The 20,854-nt window shown below is 46.4% G+C and overlaps 1 protein-coding gene across 1 annotated transcript in view; it reads right to left on the bottom strand.

The window, feature by feature from the left end:
* Positions 1-20,854, bottom strand: part of LOC110496862 (adhesion G protein-coupled receptor B2) — a 472,722-nt gene that overhangs the window by 166,259 nt on the left and 285,609 nt on the right. The window contains exons 14-15 of the mRNA XM_036953306.1: positions 12,639-12,717; positions 11,778-11,880 (exon numbers count right to left, since the gene is read on the bottom strand). Coding sequence (XP_036809201.1) covers positions 11,778-11,880; positions 12,639-12,717 — 182 coding nt within the window. The remainder of the gene's footprint in view (positions 1-11,777; positions 11,881-12,638; positions 12,718-20,854) is intronic.

The following is a 20,854-nucleotide window of genomic DNA, read 5'->3' as shown; positions in this document are numbered from 1 at the left end:
TTAATGTAAAGATATAGCCTAATCATATCATTATCTGTAAATGAAAGCAATGGGTTAGAAGAAGCCTACATAACCAACTCATAAAATAAAATGCTACATCCATTTATGACCAGCTATGTAAACTCTTACATTGATTAATCTTGCAATAGATCTTGTTTAATGTGTACTATTCATGTTTCTCTTCTTCTAATGCCTCTTGAGGGGAAAGTCATCTAAAAATAACTGAAAATAAATCAGATTACGCTACCGAGTTTGGGTAATCCAAGAGTTACGTTATTGAATAGCGCCAGAGGGGATGGCTGCCGTTTTACAGGGTTCTAACTAATTGTGCTAGTTTGTTCGCATTGTTTGTAACTTATTTTGTACATAATGTTGATGCTACTGTCTCTTATGACCAAAAAGAGCTTCTGGATATCAGAACATGTCACGCCCTGACCATAGTTTACTTTGTATTTTCTATGTTTTGATTGGTCAGGGTGTGATCTGAGTGGGCATTCTATGTTTCATGTCTTGTTTGTCTATTTCTATGTTCAGCCTGATATGGTTCTCAGTCAGAGGCAGGTGTTCGTCATTGTCTCTGATTGGGAACCATATTTAGGTAGCCTGGGGTTCACTGTGTGTTTGTGGGTGATTGTTCCTGTCCTTAGTGTTAGTTTGCACCAGTTTAGGCTGTTTCGGTTTTCATTACATTTATTATTTTGCACTGTTTGTATTTAGATTCGTGTTGCTATAGTCACAATAAACATGAATCGTAATCTACACGCCGCATTTTGGTCCGACTCTCCTTCTCATAAAGAAAACCGTTACAGAATCACCCACCACCAACGGACCAAGCAGCGTGTCAACAGGCAGGAGCAGCGCGAGGAGAAGCGCAATAAGGATTTCTGGACATGGGAGGAAATCCTCGACGGGAGAGGACCCTGGGCTAAACCAGGGGAGTGTAGCCGCACTAAGGTGCAGCGGGAGAAGAAACAACAGGAACAGCCCAAGGAGGAGTACAGTATGGAGTATACTACTTGGGAGGAGATTGACAGGTGGGCGGCCGACCCAGGGAGAGTGCCGGAGCCCGCCTGGGATTCGCTGGAGCAGTGCGAGGAAGGTTACCGAAGAATGGAGGCGGTGAAAGCAGAGAGGCGCTGGTATGAGAAGGCAGCACGGCGACGCGGATGGAAGCCTGAGAGGCAGCCCCAAAAATTTCTTGGGGGGGGGCTAACAGGGAGTATGGCTATGCCAGGTAGGAGACCTGGGCAGACTCCCTGTGCTTACCGGGGGGCTAGAGAGACCGGACAGGCACCGTGTTATGCAGTGGTGCGCACGGTGTCTCCAGTGCGGGTGCATAGCCCGGTGCGGTATATTCCAGCTCCGCGTGTCTGCCGGGCTAGATTGAGCGTCGAGCCTAATGCCATGAAGCCGGCTCTACGCAGCTGGTCCCCAGTGCGTCTCCTTGGGCCGGTTTACATGGCACCAGCCTTGCGCTCGGTGTCTCCGGTTCGCCTGCATAGTCCAGTGCGGGCTATTCCACCTCGCCGCACTGGCAGGGCGACCGTGAGTATTCAACCAGGTAAGGTTGGGCAGGCTCGGTGCTCAAGAGCTCCAGTGCGCCTGCACGGTCCGGTTTTTCCAGTACCACCTCCACACCCCAGCCCTCCGGTAGCAGCTCCCCGCACCAGGCTTCCTGTGCGTGTCCTCGGCCCAGTACCACCAGTGCCAGCACCACGCATCAGGCCTACAGTGCGCCTCGCCTTTCCAGCGCTGCCAGAGCCTCCCTTCTCTTCAGCGCTGTCGGAGTCTCCCGCCTGTTTAGCGCTGTTAGAGCCTGCCTTCTCTACAGCGCTGCCGGAGTCTCCCGCCTGTTCAGAACTGCCAGTTAGCATAGAGCTGCCAGTTAGCATAGAGCTGCCAGTTAGCATAGAGCTGCCAGTTAGCATAGAGCTGCCAGTTAGCATAGAGCTGCCAGTTAGCTTAGAGCTGCCAGTTAGCAAGGAGCTGCCAGTCTGCAAGGAGCTGCCAGTCTGCAAGGAGCTGCCAGTCTGCATAGAGCTGCCAGTCTGCATGGAGCTGCCAGTCTGCAAGGAGCCGCCAGAGCTGCCAGTCTGCAGGATGCCGCCAAAGCTGCCAGTCTGCAAGGAGCCGCCAGAGCTGCCAGTCTGCAAGGAGCCGCCAGAGCTGCCAGTTAGCATGGAGCAGCCAGGGCCGCCAGTCAGCATGGAGCAGCCAGGGCCGCCAGTCAGCATGGAGCAGCCAGGGCCGCCAGTCAGCATGGAGCAGCCAGGGCCGCCAGTCAGCATGGAGCAGCCAGTCAGCATGGAGCAGCCAGTCAGCATGGAGCAGCCAGAGCAGCCAGTCAGCATGGAGCAGCCAGAGCTGCCAGTCAGCATGGAGCAGCCAGTCAGCATGGAGCAGCCAGAGCTGCCAGTCAGCATGGAGCAGCCAGTCAGCATGGAGCAGCCAGAGCTACCAGTCATCATGGAGCAGCCAGAGCAGTCTGCCAGCATGGAGCAGCCAGAGCTGTCAGTCAGCATGGAGCAGCCAGAGCAGCCAGTCTGTGTCGACTAGTCTCTTCCAGATCTGCCAGTCGTCCAGACTCTTCCAGATCTGCCAGTCGTCCAGACTCTTCCAGATCTGCCAGTCGACCAGACTCTTCCAGATCTGCCAGTCGACCAGACTCTTCCAGATCTGCCCGTCGTCCAGACTCTTCCAGATCTGCCCGTCGTCCAGACTCTTCCAGATCTGCCAGTCGTCCAGACTCTTCCAGATCTGCCAGTCGTCCAGACTCTTCCAGATCTGCCAGTCGTCCAGACTCTTCCAGATCTGCCAGTCGACCAGACTCTTCCAGATCTGCCAGTCGACCAGACTCTTCCAGATCTGCCAGTCGGCCAGATTCTCCCAGATCTGCCAGTCGGCCAGATTCTCCCAGATCTGCCAGTCGGCCAGATTCTCCCAGATCTGCCAGTCGGCCAGATTCTCCCAGATCTGCCAGTCGTCCAGATTCTCCCAGATCCGCCAGTCAGCCAGGATCTTCCGGATCCGCCAGTCAGCCAGGATCTTCCAGAACCGCCAGCCAGCCAGGATCTGCCGGATCTAACCACCTGCCTGAGCTTCTTCTCAGTGCTGAGCTTCTTCTCAGTGCTGAGCTTCCTCTCAGGGCTGAGCTACCCATCTGTCCCGAGTTACCTCTGTCCCGAGCTGTCCCTCTGTCCCATGTTATCATTGTGGTGGGTAACCTATTTAGGGACGTTTAGGAGGGGGATTAAAACTGTCATGGAGTGGGGTCCACGTCCAGCGCCAGAGCCGCCACCGCGGACAGATGCCCACCCAGACCCTCCCCTATAGGTTCAGGTTTTGCGGCCGGAGTCCGCACCTTGGGGGGGGGGTACTGTCACGCCCTGACCATAGTTTACTTTGTATTTTCTATGTTTTGATTGGTCAGGGTGTGATCTGAGTGGGCATTCTATGTTTCATGTCTTGTTTGTCTATTTCTATGTTCAGCCTGATATGGTTCTCAGTCAGAGGCAGGTGTTCGTCATTGTCTCTGATTGGGAACCATATTTAGGTAGCCTGGGGTTCACTGTGTGTTTGTGGGTGATTGTTCCTGTCCTTAGTGTTAGTTTGCACCAGTTTAGGCTGTTTCGGTTTTCATTACATTTATTATTTTGCACTGTTTGTATTTAGATTCGTGTTGCTATAGTCACAATAAACATGGATCGTAATCTACACGCCGCATTTTGGTCCGACTCTCCTTCTCATAAAGAAAACCGTTACAGAACAGTGATTGCTCACCTCGAACTGGACAAAGATTTTTTTATTAATGAGTCTGACGCAAAATATATAATGTTGCTCCCAGACAAGGCCCAAATCCCGGTAATTCACATGAAGAAAATAAGGAAATACAGGGGGCAGAGATCAGGGTGCCTTGTGAGAATTCGTAGGTAGGTGGTTAACTCAGTTCTACCATGCGTTCTATTGGCCAAAGTGCAATTACTGGAGAATAAATTGGATGAGCTCCGTTCGAGACTATCCTACCAACTGGACATTAAAAAACGTTAATATCTTATGTTTCACCGAGTCGTGGCTGAACAACAACACTAGCTAGCACAGACTGGAATATGTTCTGGGATTCATTCAAGATTCAAGATTCTAAGATTGAATCCTACTACACTGGCTCTGACACTCGGACAACAAAGTGAAACCCAGCAGTGAGCTGCCCAGTGACGCAAGCCTACCAGAGGCTTAGTCCCCTCCAATACTCCCTGTTCACCCACAACTGTGTGGCCAAGCACGACTCCAACACCATCATTAAGTTTGCTGACGACACAACTGTGGTAGGCCTGATCACCGACAATGATGAGACAGCCAATAGGGAGGAGGTCTAAGACCTGGCAGTGTGGTGCCAGGACAACAACCTATCCATCAACATGAGCAAGACAAAGGAGATGATTGTGGACAACAGAAAAAGGAGGGCCGAACACGCCCCCATTCACATCGACAGGGCTGTAGTGCTGCGTTTCGAAGTTCCATTCACATCACCACCATTCACATCACCAACAAACTATCATGGCCCAAACACACCAAGAAAGTAATGAAGAGGGCACGACAACACCTTTTCCCCCTCAGGAGACTGGAGATTTGAGATGGGTCCCCAGATCCTCAAAAAGTTATTCAGGTGCACAATCGAGAGCATCCTGTCCAGTTGCATCACCAACTGGTATGGCAACTGCTTGGCATCCGACCGTAACACGAAACCCAAACCGGCTGCGCGTGTGCACCATCGTGCACCATCGTGCATAAATTGATTTTGTCCACCACACCAAACGCAATTACGAAAAGCAGGTTAAAATATCAAAACAAACTCAACCAATTACATTAATTTGAGGACAGGTCGAAAAGCATTAAACATGTATGACAATTTAGTTTGCTAGCTTGCACATGCTAGCTAATTTGTCCTATTTAGCTAGCTTGCTGTTGCTAGCTAATTTGTCCTGGGATATAAACATTGAGTTGTTATTTTACCTGAAATGCACGAGGTCCTCCACTCCGACAATTAATCCACACATAATACAGTCAACCGAATCGTTTCTAGTTTGCTCTCCTCCTTCCAGGCTTTTCATCTTTGAACTTATATAGTGATTGGCATCTAAACTTTCATAGTATTACCACGACTACCGGCAAAACAGTTTGTCTTTCAATCACCCACGTGGGTATAACCAATGAGGAGATGGCACGGGGTACCTGCTTCTATAAACCAATGAGGAGATGGGAGAGGCAGGGCTTGCAGTGCGATCTGCGTCAGAAATAGGAATGACATCTATTTTAGCACTTGGCATGTTATAATTGAATAACATGGATTTCTAAATATATTTTGCAACACTCGCACACGCAATGTGTCCGGTCTGGTCAGCATGTAAGGCGCTACAGTGGGTAGTGCGTACAGCCCAGTACTTTCCCGGGACCATGCTTCCTGCCATCCAGGAACCTACAGTATATACTCAGCTGTGACAGAGGAAGGCCCAAAAAATTGTCAAAGACTCCAGTCACCCAAGTCATAGATAGTTCTCTCTGCTATCACACGGCAAGCAGTACCGGAGCGCTAAGTCAAGGTCCAAAAGGCCCTTGACAGATTCTACACCAAAGTCATAGATAGTTCTCTCTGCTATCACACGGCAAGCAGTACCGGAGCGCTAAGTCTAGGTCCAAAAGGCCCTTGACAGATTCTACACCAAAGTCATAGATAGTTCTCTCTGCTATCACACGGCAAGCAGTACCGGAGCGCTAAGTCTAGGTCCAAAAGGCCCTTGACAGATTCTACACCAAAGTCATAGATAGTTCTCTCTGCTATCACACGGCAAGCAGTACCGGAGCGCTAAGTCTAGGTCCAAAAGGCCCTTGACAGATTCTACACCAAAGTCATAGATAGTTCTCTCTGCTATCACACGGCAAGCAGTACCGGAGCGCTAAGTCTAGGTCCAAAAGGCCCTTGACAGATTCTACACCAAAGTCATAGATAGTTCTCTCTGCTATCACACGGCAAGCAGTACCGGAGCGCTAAGTCTAGGTCCAAAAGGCCCTTGACAGATTCTACACCAAAGTCATAGATAGTTCTCTCTGCTATCACACGGCAAGCAGTACCGGAGCGCTAAGTCTAGGTCCAAAAGGCCCTTGACAGATTCTACACCAAAGTCATAGATAGTTCTCTCTGCTATCACACGGCAAGCAGTACCGGAGCGCTAAGTCTAGGTCCAAAAGGCCCTTGACAGATTCTACACCAAAGTCATAGATAGTTCTCTCTGCTATCACACGGCAAGCAGTACCGGAGCGCTAAGTCTAGGTCCAAAAGGCCCTTGACAGATTCTACACCAAAGTCATAGATAGTTCTCTCTGCTATCACACGGCAAGCAGTACCGGAGCGCTAAGTCTAGGTTCAAAAGGCCCTTGACAGATTCTACACCAAAGTCATAGATAGTTCTCTCTGCTATCACACGGCAAGCAGTACCGGAGCGCTAAGTCTAGGTCCAAAAGGCCCTTGACAGATTCTACACCAAAGTCATAGATAGTTCTCTCTGCTATCACACGGCAAGCAGTACCGGAGCGCTAAGTCTAGGTCCAAAAGGCCGTTGACAGATTCTACACCAAAGTCATAGATAGTTCTCTCTGCTATCACACGGCAAGCAGTACCGGAGCGCTAAGTCTAGGTCCAAAAGGCCCTTGACAGATTCTACACCAAAGTCATAGATAGTTCTCTCTGCTATCACACGGCAAGCAGTACCGGAGCGCTAAGTCTAGGTCCAAAAGGCCCTTGACAGATTCTACACCAAAGTCATAGATAGTTCTCTCTGCTATCACACGGCAAGCAGTACCGGAGCGCTAAGTCTAGGTCCAAAAGGCCCTTGACAGATTCTACACCAAAGTCATAGATAGTTCTCTCTGCTATCACACGGCAAGCAGTACCGGAGCGCTAAGTCTAGGTCCAAAAGGCCCTTGACAGATTCTACACCAAAGTCATAGATAGTTCTCTCTGCTATCACACGGCAAGCAGTACCGGAGCGCTAAGTCTAGGTCCAAAAGGCCCTTGACAGATTCTACACCAAAGTCATAGATAGTTCTCTCTGCTATCACACGGCAAGCAGTACCGGAGCGCTAAGTCTAGGTCCAAAAGGCCCTTGACAGATTCTACACCAAAGTCATAGATAGTTCTCTCTGCTATCACACGGCAAGCAGTACCGGAGCGCTAAGTCTAGGTCCAAAAGGCCCTTGACAGATTCTACACCAAAGTCATAGATAGTTCTCTCTGCTATCACACGGCAAGCAGTACCGGAGCGCTAAGTCTAGGTCCAAAAGGCCCTTGACAGATTCTACACCAAAGTCATAGATAGTTCTCTCTGCTATCACACGGCAAGCAGTACCGGAGCGCTAAGTCTAGGTCCAAAAGGCCCTTGACAGATTCTACACCAAAGTCATAGATAGTTCTCTCTGCTATCACACGGCAAGCAGTACCGGAGCGCTAAGTCTAGGTCCAAAAGGCCCTTGACAGATTCTACACCAAAGTCATAGATAGTTCTCTCTGCTATCACACGGCAAGCAGTACCGGAGCGCTAAGTCTAGGTCCAAAAGGCCCTTGACAGATTCTACACCAAAGTCATAGATAGTTCTCTCTGCTATCACACGGCAAGCAGTACCGGAGCGCTAAGTCTAGGTCCAAAAGGCCCTTGACAGATTCTACACCAAAGTCATAGATAGTTCTCTCTGCTATCACACGGCAAGCAGTACCGGAGCGCTAAGTCTAGGTCCAAAAGGCCCTTGACAGATTCTACACCAAAGTCATAGATAGTTCTCTCTGCTATCACACGGCAAGCAGTACCGGAGCGCTAAGTCTAGGTCCAAAAGGCCCTTGACAGATTCTACACCAAAGTCATAGATAGTTCTCTCTGCTATCACACGGCAAGCAGTACCGGAGCGCTAAGTCTAGGTCCAAAAGGCCCTTGACAGATTCTACACCAAAGTCATAGATAGTTCTCTCTGCTATCACACGGCAAGCAGTACCGGAGCGCTAAGTCTAGGTCCAAAAGGCCCTTGACAGATTCTACACCAAAGTCATAGATAGTTCTCTCTGCTATCACACGGCAAGCAGTACCGGAGCGCTAAGTCTAGGTCCAAAAGGCCCTTGACAGATTCTACACCAAAGTCATAGATAGTTCTCTCTGCTATCACACGGCAAGCAGTACCGGAGCGCTAAGTCTAGGTCCAAAAGGCCCTTGACAGATTCTACACCAAAGTCATAGATAGTTCTCTCTGCTATCACACGGCAAGCAGTACCGGAGCGCTAAGTCTAGGTCCAAAAGGCCCTTGACAGATTCTACACCAAAGTCATAGATAGTTCTCTCTGCTATCACACGGCAAGCAGTACCGGAGCGCTAAGTCTAGGTCCAAAAGGCCCTTGACAGATTCTACACCAAAGTCATAGATAGTTCTCTCTGCTATCACACGGCAAGCAGTACCGGAGCGCTAAGTCTAGGTCCAAAAGGCCCTTGACAGATTCTACACCAAAGTCATAGATAGTTCTCTCTGCTATCACACGGCAAGCAGTACCGGAGCGCTAAGTCTAGGTCCAAAAGGCCCTTGACAGATTCTACACCCAAGTCATAGATAGTTCTCTCTGCTATCACACGGCAAGCAGTACCGGAGCGCTAAGTCTAGGTCCAAAAGGCCCTTGACAGATTCTACACCAAAGTCATAGATAGTTCTCTCTGCTATCACACGGCAAGCAGTACCGGAGCGCTAAGTCTAGGTCCAAAAGGCCCTTGACAGATTCTACACCCAAGTCATAGATAGTTCTCTCTGCTATCACACGGCAAGCAGTACCGGAGCGCTAAGTCTAGGTCCAAAAGGCCCTTGACAGATTCTACACCAAAGTCATAGATAGTTCTCTCTGCTATCACACGGCAAGCAGTACCGGAGCGCTAAGTCTAGGTCCAAAAGGCCCTTGACAGATTCTACACCAAAGTCATAGATAGTTCTCTCTGCTATCACACGGCAAGCAGTACCGGAGCGCTAAGTCTAGGTCCAAAAGGCCCTTGACAGATTCTACACCCAAGTCATAGATAGTTCTCTCTGCTATCACACGGCAAGCAGTACCGGAGCGCTAAGTCTAGGTCCAAAAGGCCCTTGACAGATTCTACACCAAAGTCATAGATAGTTCTCTCTGCTATCACACGGCAAGCAGTACCGGAGCGCTAAGTCTAGGTCCAAAAGGCCCTTGACAGATTCTACACCCAAGTCATAGATAGTTCTCTCTGCTATCACACGGCAAGCAGTACCGGAGCGCTAAGTCTAGGTCCAAAAGGCCCTTGACAGATTCTACACCAAAGTCATAGATAGTTCTCTCTGCTATCACACGGCAAGCAGTACCGGAGCGCTAAGTCTAGGTCCAAAAGGCCCTTGACAGATTCTACACCAAAGTCATAGATAGTTCTCTCTGCTATCACACGGCAAGCAGTACCGGAGCGCTAAGTCTAGGTCCAAAAGGCCCTTGACAGATTCTACACCAAAGTCATAGATAGTTCTCTCTGCTATCACACGGCAAGCAGTACCGGAGCGCTAAGTCTAGGTCCAAAAGGCCCTTGACAGATTCTACACCAAAGTCATAGATAGTTCTCTCTGCTATCACACGGCAAGCAGTACCGGAGCGCTAAGTCTAGGTCCAAAAGGCCCTTGACAGATTCTACACCAAAGTCATAGATAGTTCTCTCTGCTATCACACGGCAAGCAGTACCGGAGCGCTAAGTCTAGGTCCAAAAGGCCCTTGACAGATTCTACACCAAAGTCATAGATAGTTCTCTCTGCTATCACACGGCAAGCAGTACCGGAGCGCTAAGTCTAGGTCCAAAAGGCCCTTGACAGATTCTACACCAAAGTCATAGATAGTTCTCTCTGCTATCACACGGCAAGCAGTACCGGAGCGCTAAGTCTAGGTCCAAAAGGCCCTTGACAGATTCTACACCAAAGTCATAGATAGTTCTCTCTGCTATCACACGACAAGCAGTACCGGAGCGCTAAGTCTAGGTCCAAAAGGCCCTTGACAGATTCTACACCAAAGTCATAGATAGTTCTCTCTGCTATCACACGGCAAGCAGTACCGGAGCGCTAAGTCTAGGTCCAAAAGGCCCTTGACAGATTCTACACCAAAGTCATAGATAGTTCTCTCTGCTATCACACGGCAAGCAGTACCGGAGCGCTAAGTCTAGGTCCAAAAGGCCCTTGACAGATTCTACACCCAAGTCATAGATAGTTCTCTCTGCTATCACACGGCAAGCAGTACCGGAGCGCTAAGTCTAGGTCCAAAAGGCCCTTGACAGATTCTACACCAAAGTCATAGATAGTTCTCTCTGCTATCACACGGCAAGCAGTACCGGAGCGCTAAGTCTAGGTCCAAAAGGCCCTTGACAGATTCTACACCAAAGTCATAGATAGTTCTCTCTGCTATCACACGGCAAGCAGTACCGGAGCGCTAAGTCTAGGTCCAAAAGGCCCTTGACAGATTCTACACCAAAGTCATAGATAGTTCTCTCTGCTATCACACGGCAAGCAGTACCGGAGCGCTAAGTCTAGGTCCAAAAGGCCCTTGACAGATTCTACACCAAAGTCATAGATAGTTCTCTCTGCTATCACACGGCAAGCAGTACCGGAGCGCTAAGTCTAGGTCCAAAAGGCCCTTGACAGATTCTACACCAAAGTCATAGATAGTTCTCTCTGCTATCACACGGCAAGCAGTACCGGAGCGCTAAGTCTAGGTCCAAAAGGCCCTTGACAGATTCTACACCAAAGTCATAGATAGTTCTCTCTGCTATCACACGGCAAGCAGTACCGGAGCGCTAAGTCTAGGTCCAAAAGGCCCTTGACAGATTCTACACCAAAGTCATAGATAGTTCTCTCTGCTATCACACGGCAAGCAGTACCGGAGCGCTAAGTCTAGGTCCAAAAGGCCCTTGACAGATTCTACACCCAAGTCATAGATAGTTCTCTCTGCTATCACACGGCAAGCAGTACCGGAGCGCTAAGTCTAGGTCCAAAAGGCCCTTGACAGATTCTACACCAAAGTCATAGATAGTTCTCTCTGCTATCACACGGCAAGCAGTACCGGAGCGCTAAGTCTAGGTCCAAAAGGCCCTTGACAGATTCTACACCAAAGTCATAGATAGTTCTCTCTGCTATCACACGGCAAGCAGTACCGGAGCGCTAAGTCTAGGTCCAAAAGGCCCTTGACAGATTCTACACCAAAGTCATAAGATTGCTGAAAAATGCATCAAATGGCCACCCAGACATTTTTTTTTTACACTGCTGCTACTCGCTGTTTATTATCTATGCATAGTCACTTTACCCCTACCTGCATGTACAAATGACCTCGACTAACCTGTACCCCCACACAATGAATCGGCACCGGTACCCCCTGTATATAGCCTCATTATTGTTATTTTATTGTGTCACTTTCACTTTAGTTTATTTAGTAAATATTTTCTTAACTCTATAATCTTAAAAGTGCATTGTTGGTTTGGGGCTTGTAAGTAAGCATTTCACTGTAAGGTCTACTACACCTGTTGTATTCAGCATTTCACTGTAAGGTCTACTACACCTGTTGAATTCTGTGCATGTGACAAATAACATTTTATTTTATTTTACTGACGACAATTACGGACAGGTAATTACTAACGGATTACATTTAGAAAGTAACCTACCCAACCCTGTCTATGTAGGGTTATAACCAGGCTATGTCATGTTATACTTACATTGAGCAGTGGGGACAGCTCCACCACTACCATGGGTTCACTGGGTTTGGGTTCTGGTCGGACCGTCACCGTCAGAATCTTCGAGTTGATCACAGCAGGGGCACTGAAAAAGAGAGAGAGAGAGAGAGAATGGAATGAGTCTGGTTAAAAATCACAAAAGAGCAAGTTTTCAGGGTTGAGTGGGGTGGAAAGGGTAAGGGGGATGTTGTGTGTGTGTGTGTGTGTGTGTGTGTGTGTGTGTGTGCATGTGTGTGTGTACGCGTATCATCAAGCCTCAGTAGTAGGCACATGGCACCTGACCCCCATGGAGCATTTGGGAGGCTTCTGAGGGTGATCTCTTAAAGCTAATGAGACACAGAGCCCTAAACAAACTCACAGTCCTTAACATATTAGCATTCAACAGACGACAGCCCCACAACTAGTTCCACGACACTACCATAGGCCTCTACACAGGACCTAGTCTGCATCCCAAATCGCACCCTATAGGGCCCTGGTCAAAAGTAGCGCTCTACATAGGGAAAAGGGTGCCATTTGGGATGTAGGCCCTAGTCAGCCACACATCGAAAAGAGCCCTGACCTGGATAATAGCACAAGGACCCTGGAGAAACAACATATGGAGAAAGAGAAGGAGAGGAGTGAGAGAGAGAGGGGGTATACAGAGACGTAACATTTAGGGAGAAAATAACCAATAGACAGGGAAGGTAGAAATAAAAGGGAGATGGTTCTCTTGTCATTGTTAATGGATATCATTACAGCTCTTTTGGACTTGAAGTGTATCATTCGGTAGTGCCCTATAAAGGGAAAAGGGTGCCTTTTGTGACGCAGACCTGATGATGGAATTGGAAGAGGAAGAACACTCACTTGGGGGCAGGTAGGATGACTCCTAAGGTCCGATACAGAATGGCTCCGATGACAAAATATGAAGTCTCTGTTTCTGTTTCTGAAAAACACCAACACAATACACATGCAATACTATTAAAAGCAGAGAACCTGTTGAGGTCGAAGGTTAAAAGTTCACCAACCAGCTGAGAAGAGCTGAGATCCAATAGATAATGACATTTAGAGGTGCACAGAAGTGAAATGATAAAAAACTCTCTTGTACTGAACTCTCTTGCTTCCTCTTTTCAGAACTTTTCTATCCATTTTTGTTTGTTCCCTCCCTCCCGCCATACCCTTTTCACCTCTTCGTCCCTTTCAATAGGCCAAAGAGTCTCTTGCTCCTCTGTGCTTCCTCTGATTTCCCCCACTCTTTCTCTCCCTTAATCCCTCTCTCCCCAGAGCAATGTCTCTGAGAGAACAGCTGGCTCCCATAGAGAGGCAGTGTCCCTCTGTAAATGTCACCCTGTCTGGAGGGAGGGATAGAGGGAGGAAGAGGGGAGGGATGAAGGAGGAAGGGAAGGAAGGGAGGAGGGAGGGAGGGATAGAGGAGGCAGGGAAGGAAGGAGAGAGGGAGATAGCTCAGTCTGAAAGATGAGTCTCTCCACCTCTTTCTCCCTCCCTGGCCCCTTCAACTGAGAAGAAGAGCAGAGAGATGGAGGAAGTAGAAACAAGGATAAAGGAGGGAATATGCTCTCATCACGCACATGGGGTGAGTCATCCAAAATCTAACAGACAGACACAGAGAGAGAGAGAGAGAGAGAGAGAGAGAGAGAGAGAGAGAGAAAGAGAGAGAGAGAGAGAAAGAGAGAGAGAGAGAAAAAGAGAGAGAGAAAGAAAGAGAGGGAAGATCAAAGTTGACGATGGAGAGCTGTCACTGGGATGGATCCTAATTGAAGGCTGTGTGCATGAACATGTAGATGAGATGCCCACTGCAATGTGGGTAAAAGCGTCTGGAGGGGAGTGAGGGTTGACAGTCCTATTACACTTGATCAGACCACAAACTCATTACCAGAGACTGGTATACATTGCACATTATAATTACAAAATACATAAAAAACGAATGTATCAAAATAAAATGTAAGATACTTTTGCTAAGTATTGTATTTAAAATACAAAAATACAATTGCAAGTTGCCAGCCGAACAGCAACAACATTCTCAGTAATGGTTACAGACACATCTTACTTGCTATAACTGTGATATGTTGTTGTTTATCTACCTTCGTTTTTTGTATTTTTATTAAGATCCCCATTAGCTGTTGCAAAAGCAGCAGCTACTCGTCCTGTGGTCCACACAAAACATAAAACAGAATTACATAACATAGAACATCAATAGACAAGAACAGCTCAAAGACAGAACTACATACATTTTTTAAAAAGACACACGCAGTCTACATATCAATGCACACACACAAACTCTCTAGGTCAAATAGGGGAGAGGTGTTGTGCCGTGAGTTGTTGCTTTATTTTGTTTTTTTAAACCAGGTTTGCTGTTTATTTGAGCAATATGAGATGGAAGGAAGTTCCATGCAATTGGGCTCAATATAATACTGTACGCTTTCTTGAATTTGTTCTGGATTTGGGGACTGTGAAAAGACCTCAGGTGGCATGTGTGGTGGGATAAGTGTGTGTAAATTGACTATGCAAACAATTTGGGATTCTCAACACATGAATGTTTTTTATAAAAAAAGAAGTGATGCAGTCCATCTCTCCTCAACTCTTAGCCAAGAGAGACTGGCATGCATAGAATTTATATCAGCCCTCTGATTACAATTAAGAGCAAAACGTGTCACTGTTCTGGGCCAGCTGCAGCTTAACTAGGTCTTTCCTTGCAGCACTGGACCACACGACTGGACAATAATCAAGATTAGACAAAACTAGAGCCTGCAGGACATGCTTTTTGGAGTGTGGTGTTAAAAAAGCAGAGCATCTCTTTATTACGGACAGACCTCTCTTACAACCACTATATCATGGTCAAAATCTATATGTTTTGACCATGACAGTTTACAATTTAAAGTAACAGCAAGTAATTTAGTCTCCTCAACTTGTTCAACAGCCACATCATTCATTACCAGATTCAGCTGAGTTGAACACACTGTCACGTTGGATAAGAGTGTCTGCTAAATGACCAAAATGTATATACTGTACATGTGAAAATGAACAACTGCAAAGCACATTGGGTATTGTCATTGGCCTTGTTTCTGGGCGGAGCTCATTAGAGTAATACTTTTTACATCTACATCTACATTTAGGTAATTTAGCAGACACTTTTCACACCATAGTGCCATCCCACTTTTGATACCAATGTAGGGTGAACGGGGGCTACACAATTGTGAACCTCAGTAGCAATACAAGGATATAACATTCACAAAAGAGACCGTAATGCCAATGGGGGAGGTGTTGCTGTATACCAAGGTGTTTACAAACCCTACAGGAACTACAGTATATCATCCACATGTATTGATCACAGTTTTACAAGATCTGTAGAACTTGGTTCTAAGGCTGTATTCATAACCATTGGATGCAGTGATCACAATATACTGTAATGGCTACAACCAGGAAAGCCAAGGTTCTAAAAGCTGGGCCTAAAATAGTCTATAAGAGATCATACAAAAGAAGTTGCTGTGACTCTTACGTGGAAGATGTTAAATATATTTGTTGGTCTGATGTGATTAATAAGGAGCATCCAGACACTGCACTTGCTTCTTTTTTTTTCAATTATTTCTAAACTGGCACCTGTTAAGAAACGGATTGTTAGAACTGTTAAGGATCCATGGATTGATGAGGAATTGAAAAACTGTATGGTTGAAAGAGATGGGGCAAAAGGAGTGGTTAATAAGTCTGGCTGCACATCTGACTGGCTGAATTACTGCAAATTGAGAAATTATGTGACTAAATTCAACAAAAAGAAGAAGAAACTGTACCAGGAAGCCAAGATCAATGGGAAAAACTACTTGGGAGTGCTTTAAATGAAATTATGGGCAGAAAGACAAATTCTACTCCTTCTTTGAACGAAGCAGATGTATAATTCATCACAATACCATTTGATGATGCCAATTATTTTTTCATTACTTCCTTGGCAAAGTGGGCAAAGTTAGGCAGGAAATGCCAACAATGAACAGTGAGCCATTGCATTCATGCAACAACCAAAAAAGCATTCTAAGTTAGAATGTTGTTATTATTGTTATCGATCAATAATGGCAAACCTCTTGGCATTGAGAATTTAGATTGGATAGCTACTGAGGATGGTAGCTGACTCTATAGCCACTCCTATCTGTCATATCTTTAATCTGAGCCTAGAGGAAAGTGTTTGTCCTCAGGCCAAAGTCATTCCGCTACCCAAGAATGGTAAAGAGGCCTTTACTGGTTCTAACAGCCGACCTATCAGCTGCTGCCAGCTCTTAGCAAACTGTTGTAAAAAATGGTGTTTGACCAAATACAATCCAATTTCCCTGTAAACAAATGAACAACAGAGTTTCAGCATGCTTATAATCAAATCAAATCAAATCATAGATTATAGAGAAGAGCATTCATCTCAAACTGACACAAAACTCCACAAAGCAAGTCCTGCAGGCTCTAGTTTTATCTTGTCTTGATTATTGTCCAGTCACATGGTCAAGTGCTGCAAAGAAGGACCTAGTTAAGCTGCAGCTGGCCCAGAACAGAGACATGTTTAGCTCTTCATTGTAACCAAAGGGTGAATATCAATACTATGTATGCAAGTCTCTCTTGGCTAAGAGTTGAGGCAAGACTGACTGCATCACTTCTTGTTTTTGTAAGAAACATTAATGTGCTGGATATTCCAAATTGTTTGCATAGTCAACTCATACACAGTACTGACACACACACTTACCAGACCATACATGCCACCAGGGGTCTTTTCACAGTCCCAGGTATAGAAAAAATTCAAGGAAATGTACAATATTATATAGAGCCATAATTGCACAGAAGTTAACTGCAAACCTGGCTTCTTCAAACAAATAAAGCAACTCCTCACGGCCCAACGTCTATCCCCCTGTGACCTACTTTTTGTGTGTATGTACTGACAAGTATGTGTAACCAATAGATACACGTACACTCACACACACACATACACAGAGCGAGAGAGAGGGAGATGAAAATATGTCAATACATTTTTTTTAATGTTTTTAAACATATTTAAAATACATGTAACAGAAATGCTGCCCAACTCTGCTCATTACAGACAACCTGATTGAGACCAGGAGACCATTATGTCGCACAAACTTGAATAAATTCCTTTTCCACAAACAGATTTTGGTCACCCCGGTCTTGTTAAAGCGTTTTAAATCGGTGTCGGCTAGCTGAAATGGGAAATCTTAAAACGGTCATCTGTATTGAATGAGAGGATATCCAGATTGAGATGAAGCACCAAGCATCCATGAAAGCCAGTTAAATCTAAAGACATGGCCGACATGCATTTGAGATCCATTGCAGCTGTAAGTTAAGAGTAAGTCAAGGGTCAACTGTTGCATGGGTTGTGTTATAGTGCTGGGTAGAAATGAATAAACCATGTTATGTATCCATTTCTTTATTACACCCTGAACTTCTGGCCTGTCATTGGATCATTATCTTTTATGAGGTTGAATGTGTGTGTGTACTGTATGTGTGAGTGTGAGCTAGTGCATGGCTCTATGTGGTTATCTGTGTGTGTATATGTGTGTCTTAGCCTCTCTATATATCTGGGTCAGTGTCATCCTACGGATCAGTGAACAAGGCTGGTCTTGGGCTGTGGAGCAAGTCATGAGCCTATCATAGGCCAGTGTGTGTGTGTGTGTGTGTGTGCGTGAGTGTGCGTGTGTATGCATGCGTGTGTGTGCATATGTGTGTGTGTGTGTATGTGTCCACACTTGCACTTTGTTTGTGCTACAGCAAGTCTTGAGCCTAGTGAGCCTATCAGTGGGACTGTCTGTGGGAGAATGGCTTTGATGACAGGTGTAATGACCAAACACGATGATAAACATCCGATCACTGGTCACAATGAGCTCTCTGCACGGCCACTCTGACCTCTCATCAGCAGCGTCATTCTCTTGCCATCACTCTGACTATACAGGATGAGACAGAGGGAGAGAAAGGCCCTGTCAGAGAGGGGGGAGGCAGAGAGAGCGATAGAGAAAGTGATAGAGATAGAGAAAGGGAAGGAGAGAGAAATAGATGGTGAGACGGGAAGACAAATCGAGAGAGATGGAGAGCGAGAGAGCGAGTGGGTGAGAGAGCGAGAGAGAGAGGAGCTGTGTCCTCAGAGCCAGACAGAGACCCCAGACACTGCTGACACCATTGTAACCTTTCATGGGCATGGCAAGAGGCACACATGAAGTCAGGGTGTGCATGTGTGTGTGTGCATGTGTGTGTGAGTGTAATTTCCTGTGGGGCCTTTGTTATTCTGAGGGGGCAGAGGTCAAGATCAGACACAGAGATATACTCATCTCTTTCTCTATGTCTGTCTCTCTGTCCCTATTCATCTGTTTCTATGCACTTTTTACCCCAATTACTCCCCCAAATCTTTGCTTTCCCCCTGTGGCTACAGGGAATACAGGTTGATTGTGAGCTGTGCAGATCCATTTCCCATTCCTCTCAAAATGTTTTGAAAAAGCTGTTGCGCAGCAACTCAATGCCTTCCTGAAGACTAGCAATGTATACGAAACTCTTCAGTTTGGTTTTAGACCCCATCCTAGCAATGAGACTGCACTCGTGAAGGTGGTAAATTACCTTTTAATGGTGTCAGACTAAGGCTCTGCATCTGTCCTTGTGCTCCTAGACCTTAGTACTGCTTTTGATACCATCGATCACCACATTCTTTAGGAGAGATTGGAAACCCAAATTGGTCTACATTTTCTGGCCTGTTTTAGATCTTATCTGCCGGAAAGATATCAGTTTGTCTCTGTTGATGGTTTGTCCTCTGTACTTGTACTTGTCAGTGTTCCTCGAGGCTCCGTTTTAGGACCTCTATTGTCTTCGCTATATATTTTACCTCTTGGTGATGTCATTCGGAAACATAATGTTAACTGCTATGGGGACGATACACAGCTGTACATTTCGATGAAACATGGTGAAGCCCCAAAATTGCCCTCCCTGGTTGCCTGTGTTTCAGACATAAGGAAGTGGATGGCGGCAAATGTTTTACTTTCAAACTCGGACAAAACAGAGACGCTAGTTCTAGGGCCCAAGAAACAAAGAGATCTTTTGTTGGATCTCACAATTAATCTTGATGGTTGTACAGTCGTCTCAAATAAAACTGTGAAGGACCTCAGCGTTACTCTGGACCCTGATCACTCTTTTGATGAACATATCAAGACTGTTTCAAGGACAGCTTTTTTCCATCTACGTAACATTGCAAAAATCAGAAACGTTCTGTCCAAAAATGATGCAGAAAAATGTATCCATGCTTTTGTCACTTCTATGTTAGACTACTGCAATGCTCTACTTTCCGGCTACCTGGATAAAGCACTAAATACGCTCCAGTTAGTGCTAAACACGGCTGCTAGAATCTTGACTAGAACCAAAACATTGTGTCATATTACTCTAGTTCTAGCCTCTTTACACTGGCTTCCTGTTAAGGCTAGGGCTGATTTCAAGGTTTTACTGCTAACCTACATAGCATTACACGGGCTTGCTCCTACATAGCTCTCCTATTTGGTCCTGCCGTACCTACACATAAGCTACAGTCACAAGACGTAGGCTTCCTAATAGAGCTCAATTTTTATGGAATGGTCTGCCTATCCATGTGAGAGACGCAGACTCAGTCTCGACCTTTAAGTATTTATTGAAGACTCATCTCTTCAGTGGGTCCTACCATTGAGTGTAGTCTTGCCCAGGAGTGTGAAGGTGAACGGAAAGGCACTGGAGCGACGAACCATTCTTGCTGTCTCTGCCTGGCCGGTTCTCCTGTCTCCACTGGGATTCTCTGCCTCTAACCCTATTACGGTGGCTGAGTCACTGGCTTAGTGGTGCTCTTCCATGCTGTCCCTAGGAGGGGTGCGTCACTTGGGTGGGTTGAGTCTCTGACGTGATCTTCCTGTCCGGGTTGGCGTCCCCCTCGGGTTCGTGCTGTGGGTGAGATTTTCGTTGGATACACTTGGACTTGGGGTAGTAAGTCTCAGGGTAGTAAGTTGGTGGTTGAAGATATTCCTCTAGTGTTGTGGGGTCTGTGCTTTGGCAAAGTGGGTGGAGTTATATCCTGCCTGGCTGGCCCTGTCCGGGGGTATAGTCGGATCGGTCCACAGTGTCTCCCAACCCGTCCTGTCTCAGCCTCCAGTAATTATGCTGCAATAGTTTATGTGCCGGGGGGCTAGGGTCAGTCTGTCATATCTGGAGTATTTCTTCTGTCTTATCCGGTGTCCTGTGTGAATTTAAGTATGCTCCCTCTAATTCTCTCTCTCTCTCTCTATCTCTTTCTCTTTCTCTCGGAGGACCTGAGCCCTAGGACCATGTCCATGCTACCTTGTCCCGACCTGCTGTTTTCGACTCTCTCTCTCTACCGCACCTGCTGTCTCTAATGCTGAATGATCGGCTATGAAAAGCCAATTGACATTTACTCCTGAGGTGCTGACCTGTTGCACCCTCTACAACCACTGTGATTATTTGTATTTGACCCTGCTGGTCATCTATGAACGTTTGAACATCTTGGCCATGTTCTGTTATAATCTCCACCCTGCACAGCCAGAAGAGGACTGGCCACCCCTCAGAGCATGGTTCCTCTCTAGGTTTCTTCCTAGGTTCCTGCCTTTCTAGGGAGTTTTTCCTAGCCACCGTGCTTCTACATCTGCATTGCTTGCTGTTTGGGGATTTAGTCTGGGTTTCTGTACAGCACTCTGTGGCATCTGCTGATGTAAAAAGGGCTTTATAAATCAATTTGATTGATGGATTGATTTGAAAAGGAGCTCAAAGTAGGACGTGAGACAATCCTTCACTGTTATGGTAGTATAATGATTGATTTGGGTTAAAAGTTGGAGGATTTTAGGCTAGGCCTTACGATTGAGAATCTTATCTCTGACAGGGTCATGACCTCCAACTTTGTACAGACGACCAGGCTTGTTACTTTCTCTTGCTGTTTAGAGATTATATAAGAAAGTGTGTGTTTTGAGGACTTCTGACATAACATACTCTAAAGCCCTATTTGCACGGGACTAGTATTACTATTGAACGTTGGTTACATAATTATTACCCTAGTATTTCTGTTCTTC

This window comes from Oncorhynchus mykiss, chromosome 18 (assembly GCF_013265735.2).
Source record: "Oncorhynchus mykiss isolate Arlee chromosome 18, USDA_OmykA_1.1, whole genome shotgun sequence".
Taxonomy (NCBI): domain Eukaryota; kingdom Metazoa; phylum Chordata; class Actinopteri; order Salmoniformes; family Salmonidae; genus Oncorhynchus; species Oncorhynchus mykiss.
The sequence above is the reverse complement of the archived record's forward strand: the minus strand, read 5'-3'. Positions and strand labels throughout refer to the sequence as shown.